The 6932-nt window shown below is 40.1% G+C and overlaps 1 protein-coding gene across 6 annotated transcripts in view; it reads right to left on the reverse strand.

Moving 5' to 3' along the window:
- The window catches only part of Ubap2 (ubiquitin associated protein 2), a 118858-nt gene that overhangs the window by 92304 nt on the left and 19622 nt on the right, over window positions 1–6932 (reverse strand). For all 6 annotated transcript variants that reach the window (XM_010619220.3, XM_010619216.3, XM_010619219.3 and 3 more), the window contains one exon: window positions 1529–1668. In XM_010619220.3, the coding sequence (XP_010617522.1) occupies window positions 1529–1627 (99 nt within the window). In that variant the 5' untranslated portion in view covers window positions 1628–1668. The remainder of the gene's footprint in view (window positions 1–1528; window positions 1669–6932) is intronic.

The raw sequence follows: 6932 nt of genomic DNA on the forward strand, positions 1-6932 counted from the left end.
CCTCCCGCCTCAGCTTCTCAGTTAGTAGGACTACAGGTATGCACCACCACACCCAGCCTGTAATTCTAATTACTTCTAATTTTAACATTCCCTTTCCTTTTTTTCTTTAATTTTTGGTTTGTTTGGTTTTAATTTTTAAGACAGGGTCTCACTATGTAGTTCAAGCTGGTCTTGAACTTACTTTGTAGTCCACAGTGGCCTGGAACTTTCGGTGATCCTCCTACCAGCCTCCCAAGTACTAGTATTAAAAGCACATAGTAAAAGATAAATGGTCAGTATTAAATTTTATGAAGAACTCAAAGATAGCCAGGCATGGTGGTGCACATCTGTAATCCCAGCAATCAGGAGACTAAGGCAGGAGGATCATCTTGAGTTTGAGACCAGCCTGGGCTACATAGTGAGTTTCAGGTCCGTCTCGACTACATAGTAAGACCCTGTCTCAAAAAATCAAAAATAAATAAATAAATATAAGTAATCTGGCCCAAAAACTACAAAGTTTTTCTTCACTGGTTTCTAAATAAATACCTATTGAAGTGAGAGTATTTAGGAGCAATCACTGATACACTAGATAAAATAATAGCTAGTCTCACTTTGGATTTAATGTGATAATTAAGCAATCTATGCATTCTGCCCCTTAATGAAAATAGAGCACTATCAGGAATGCTTATAAAAAGCACTTAAAGCTGGGCGTGGTGCATTCATCTGTAACCCAGCACTCCAGAGGCTATGGCAAGAGAATAACAAATACAAGCCCAGCCTGGGCAATTTAGCAACTTAGTAAAATCCTGTTTCAAAATAAAAAGTAAAAAAAATAAAAGGTACTGGGGGTGTAGCTTAGTAGCAAAGTCTTGGATTGAATCCTCAGAACAAAAAAAAAAAAAGTATTTGTAAGAGCTAGGGATGTAGCTCAGTGGTAGAGCACAAGCCTGTCATTTGACCCTAGGTTTGAGCCCCACTACCACAAAACAAAAAATGAAACAAAACAAAAAATCTTGTACTTAACTATCAACATATCATCAAAGCATCAATGTGAAATTAGGATGGACTAGGTAAGGCTTATTTATCCACTTACATACAACCTCTGAAATGAGGTTTGCCAATCTAGTTAACAGGTTATATAATGTTAGCTTTGTACCAGATACTGTGCTTAGGGATTTGCTTGAAATGTCTAAATTCATTCAAATAAATAATATAGGGGCTGGGGGTATAGGTCAGTGATAGTGCACTTGCCTAGCACAAAAGGACCCCTGGGGTCAACCCGTAGCACTAAAGGAAAGGAGGGAGTAAAGACAGGAACATGCCCTACATGCTAACAAGTAGCTGGAATTCAGGATTATTCTCATGGAACACATCCAAATATATCTGATTCAACAGGTATATTATTATTATTATTTATACTCTTTCCTATTATTTACTATCTACTTTTAAAATACACAGTTCAAAATCCTGAGGCTATTAAAAAAGTGAACTCATGCACTAATTGCCTTAATTCTAAAACAAGACTAACAAAAATTCCATAAAAGCTTACCTGTACCACTTGTTTCTGTGATTGTGTTGCCTGTGTTGCAGAAATCTGTGTTTTTTCCCGAGCACCTCGGCAACGGTCATTGCTCACTGACGTCATCATACGCAGTATATACAAAATAATGTGTGTACAAAATAGAAAATCTGCAAGAAATTAGGTACAGTAAGGGAAACTTCCAAATCAGGGGAAAAGAGGACGTAAAATAAAACAGAAAAGCTCTCTGGAATACAAGTTTTCAAGAGACTGTTCTTTAGAATTGTAGATTTTGCTTGTAGTAATTTTTTCCTTATTATTATTTCTCTTTTAGGGATAGGTATACTAGGGATGGAATCCAGAATCTCATGCATGCTCTACCATACTCTACCACTCAACTACACCCCCTACATACCAATAGCTTTTCAAATAATTTTAATAATAAACATCCAGGATCACAGTAATTCTAAACAAAACCTCAAGCATTACTAATTTTAACTAGCACTCATTTTACCATTATACTGTATTTCTAGCTGCTCTTTTATTTGCAGGTGGATAAAATATGTCATCCAGCCAAGATTTTACCGAGCAACCAAATTTAAAATGTGATGTCAGCTGTGGCACTGAGGCCAGCCTGGGCTATGTAGTAAGTTCAAGGTCAGTCTAAACTACATAGCAAGACCTTATCTCGAAAAACAAAACCAACAAACAAAAAAATGTGAGACCAAAATACAAGTTCACCAGGGATTTAGCTCAGTGGCACCTCACCTGCCTCATAATCACCTGCCTCATAATCGCAAGGTCCTGAGTTGGATCCCCAGGGGTGGGGGACAGACAAGCTATTATTCAGCTGAGGTACAGCTAAGTGGTAGAGCACCCTGGGTTCAACACAGAAGGGTTACACCTAAGGGACAGGCTATACCTAACAGAAAAAAACAAAAAACAAAAAAACCACAAAACTACCTGTAGACAATAAACCTTTCAAGGAGACAAAAATGACTATACATATGTCCAGCAAAGTAACTTCCAGAGCCCAGGATGGCGGCACACCTTACTTAAGATTAAGATGGTCAAGGAAGAGGATCACTTAAGGCCAGGAGTACCTTGCCAGACTTTGCAACATAATGCAATCTCCATCTCAAAAAAAAAAGCTGGCCCATGTCTATAATCCCAGCAATGAGAGAGGCTGAGGACAAGGATCATAAATTCAAGTACCTCCTGGACAACTCGAAAGACCTAGTCTCAAAAAATAAAAAGGGCTGAAGAGTTCACCTGTGTTCAATCCTCCGAACCAGGAAAAAAATACACCTGCCAGAGATAAAACTGAGATTTTGCAGAACAAGCATAGGGAGAAAAAATGTGACTAAAATCCTCTGGAAAAAGAGTTCACAAAACACGAAGTTAAGGATATATATGATTCAACAAATAAACTTACTGCTTTTGTTGTAGTTGTTGTTGCTTTAATTTATTTAAACAGTATCTCTCCAACTCACTAAATTGCCAAGGCTGGGCTTGAACTTCTGATCCTCCTACCTCATCCTCCTGGAGTGTTGGACTACAGGCATGTGCCACCATGCCTGGCTTATAAACAAATTTCCTTTTTTTTTTGGTTCAAGCTGCCCCTTAACTCACTATACAGTCCAGGATGGCCTCGAACTCCCAGCGATCCTCCTGCCTCAGCCTCCCGAGTGCTGGGATTACAGGTGTGAGCCACCATGCCCAGCATAAACAAATTTTCTTACATTAATTTACATAAAATTAACTTTCTGGTGGATGGATTAACTTTTGGCACAGGGATGGAACCCAGTGCCTTGTACATATAACCTGAAAACTCTACCCTTGAGCTATATCCTCCTAGCAACACAAAAACGGAAAAGCAAGCAGAATTGCTTCCACAACAAGAACCTATTTGCCAAATCACAGGAATTCAGTTTACACTTGTTCCCTCCCTCTTATCACTCTCTACCCTAAAGAGCTCTACTACTCTGAAAAACCCAAGAGTATTCTTAGAATAGAAACAGACGAGAGCAAGAGATTCTAAAAATAATCCAGCAGCAACTGAAACATACATATCTCAGGTTCCTGAGCCGCAAGAGGCACCAGGTTACTCCAATCTATCCAATTAAATTTTAAAACCCTTATTTACTTCACCGTAGTCAAACTTAATTAACAATGTGATAGATTTTTAACACAGATAAGAGCTGCTACCACAGCAGTACTGAGGATTGAATCAAGGGCCTTTGCCTTGAGCTATATCAGCCCCCCTCTTTTTTTTTTTAAGACGGGGGTCTCACTCATGTAGCCCAGACTGGCATAGAAGTCCCAACAATCTTCTGGCCTCCGCCTCCCCAGTGCTGAGTTTACAGGCCTGTGCCACTAAACCCAGCTTTAATTTTTTTTTTTTTTTTTTTTTTAGTCAGTGTCTTGCTAAGTCACTAAGTAACCCCAGCTGAGTTTGAATTCATCTTCCTGCCTCAGTCTCCCAAATGCTGGGATTAATGGTTTGCATCATCAGGCCCAGCTTAGGAAGGATTTTAATAGCAAAATGAATGCCTTTTTCAAACAAAATAAAATTCTTTTTTTTTTTTTGAGACAGGCCTCATGTAGTTCAGGCCTTGACCTCACTATTTAGCCCAGTCTGGCCTCAAACTTGTGGCAATTATCCTGCCTCAGCCTCCCACGTGCTGGGAGTATAGGTGTGCACAATCATGCCTGGCTCAAACAAAATATAAATCAGACAATATGAACTATTTATTGAGCTTAGAGCTCAACCATTAAAAACAATATATACAGCCGGGTGTGGTGGCTCACACCTGTAATCCCAGCACTCAGGAGACTGAGGCCAAAGGATCACTGTGAGTTCGGAGACCAGCCTGGGCTACATAGTGAGTTCCAGGTCAGTCTCAACTACATAGATCCTGTCTCAAAAAAACAAAACAAAAAACAAAAAACAAACAAACAAAACAGTATAACAGTAGCTGATGTCCAGAAAGTAAGTCTCCATCAAGAATACCCATTTAGGGGGAGTTGGTGCTTGTAGTCTCAGCACTCAGTAGGCTGAAGCATGAGAATCTCAATCAAGTGAAAGCCCAGCCTGGACTACAAAACAAGAACCTGTCAAAAAAAAAAGAATAAGCAAGAGAGCAAGAACAAGGAGGAGAAGAGCAGAGCAGAGCAGAGCTCAAATGAAATGCCATGTTCACTCCATCATGAAACTAATGTCATGAGGACTATCTCTCAGACTGGCAAGGATTGGTCCAGGGTCTTTCAACTATTCAAATGTTCTCATTCCCTAAAGTCTAAAGCTCGTAAAGAATAATAGTAGAACAAACTCACATAGTTCACTATGTGATGAACACCATTTTAAGGACTTTACATACACGATACTAAGTCATGAATCTTTCCAACAGCACTTGAGGAACATATTATTACTCCCATTTTATCAATGAGTATAGCCACAGTTAGTTAAATGACAGCCTAATCCAAATGAAGCTACAGATTCAAACCTAGACTACCTGGCCCAACAGTCCACACTCTTAACCACAACTATAGACTGAATACTCCCCAATTTGGCTTCCTCTTCTACAAAGGCCCAAAACTACTGTTGGCATCACTTTCATTAGCTCATACCTAATGAGAAAGATTTTGTATGGGTCAGAATCTCACCAAGCTTCCTTGCCTTCCACATACCCATAGGTGCTCCCTTTAGGAGTTTGTATCATTTATTTTGTTTTTGTTTTGTAGTACTGAGGATCAAACCCAGGGGTACTCTACCACTGAGCTATACAACTCCAGCCTTTCTTATTTCAAGACAGAGTCTCACTAAATTGTCCAGGCTGGCCTCAAATTTGCAGTCCTCCTGCCTCAGCCTCCCAAGCAGCTGGAATTACAGGTATGTGTACCACAGCCAGCTTTTGTTTGTTATTTTTGTTTACGTCCCAATCTTTGCTCCTGTTTTTTTTCTACTAAGACCCATTACTCTCAACCTTTTTCTGCAAAGGGAATTTATTTAATACATTAAGAACCTTAACTGATTTGGGAAGTCCAGAACAGCTAGCAAGAAGTCTATATGCTCAATCCAAGAAAAAAATAAAGCAACTAAGTACCAAAATACTCAACTACACCACCTAATTCCATGCAGCTCAACTGCTAGTGCCCTGCATGCCAGTAACTCTCCAAGCTGATACTTTCATTTTCCACAGCTAGGCCGTCTAGCAGCTGGTGGACAAGGCTACACTCCCACACTTGGCAGACATGGGAACCACAATGTTAGCAGCTGTCCTATGCACATAACCTTCCCATGGAAAGATGAGAGTCAGCAAACTCTTGAACATCATAGGACATCAAATTTTCTGTAGTACAGTCACATTTGTTTCCAATTACCTAAGGTGTAGGGGGGGTGGTATTTAATTGCCTACAGTTGCTTTCATACACATCCCTTTCGTTTGTTTGTTTTGAGACAGGGTCTTGCTAGTGTAGTCCAGGCTAGCCTCCAACTCTCGGCGATCCTCCTACCCCAGCCTTCCCAGTGCTGGAATTCTAGGTGTGCATCACCACACCCAACTCAGGTCCTGTCTCTATTCTGCTTTTTCAACTCTAAATTATTGGAGGGGGGCTGAAAACTGAACCTAGGGCTTCAAACATGCAAGGCATTGTGTGTGGTGGTGCATACCTGTAATTCCAGCACTCAGGAGGCTGAGACAGGAGGAGCACCTTGAGTGCAAAGCCAACCTGGGCTACACAGTGAGAGCAAGACCCTCTCCCAAAAAAACAAACATATATACAAGGCAAGTACTCTGCTACTGAGCTACCTCTCCAGCCCTTAAACTTTCTGTAACCTAGAAGCTACCTAGAATTCTTCACACTCCAATCCCTCCAAAAGTCCCTCATCATTCATAAACACTCTTCACCCTAACTTCTAACAACCTTCATTCTCCCCCTACCAAATTTTTTAAATTACACTATATTCAACACTTCACAAGACCTATTACATTGTAAAAGTACTGGGGGAGAGGGTTTCCTTTGTTTTGTTTTGTGGAACTGGAGTTTGAACATAGGTCCTTGCACTGAGCTACATCCCCATGTACACCAGCACACCCAACAAGTATATTTTACTGCTGTGTACAATGCTTTGTAATCCAAGAATCTGGGGAGACTTAGACAGGAAGAACCCAAGTTCAAGCCCTAAATGGTTAAGGATGTAATTCAGTGGTACAGTAGCCCAGAACTCAATCCCCAAAACCACTAAACAAACAAAAATAGCATAACATATGGTTATCTTCATTAAAGGATTACTACTCCACAGACAGGGACTAATGAAGGGTCTGTTAAAAAATAAGAAACTGGTCCAGAGATTTAGCTCAGTGTCACAGCACAAGGTCCCAAGTTTGATCCCCAGTACAAAAAAAAAAAAAAAAAAAAAAAAAAAAAAAAA

This window comes from Fukomys damarensis, unplaced genomic scaffold (genome assembly GCF_012274545.1).
Source record: "Fukomys damarensis isolate Sample0158 unplaced genomic scaffold, DMR_v1.0_HiC HiC_scaffold_36, whole genome shotgun sequence".
Classification (NCBI taxonomy): Eukaryota; Metazoa; Chordata; class Mammalia; order Rodentia; family Bathyergidae; genus Fukomys; species Fukomys damarensis.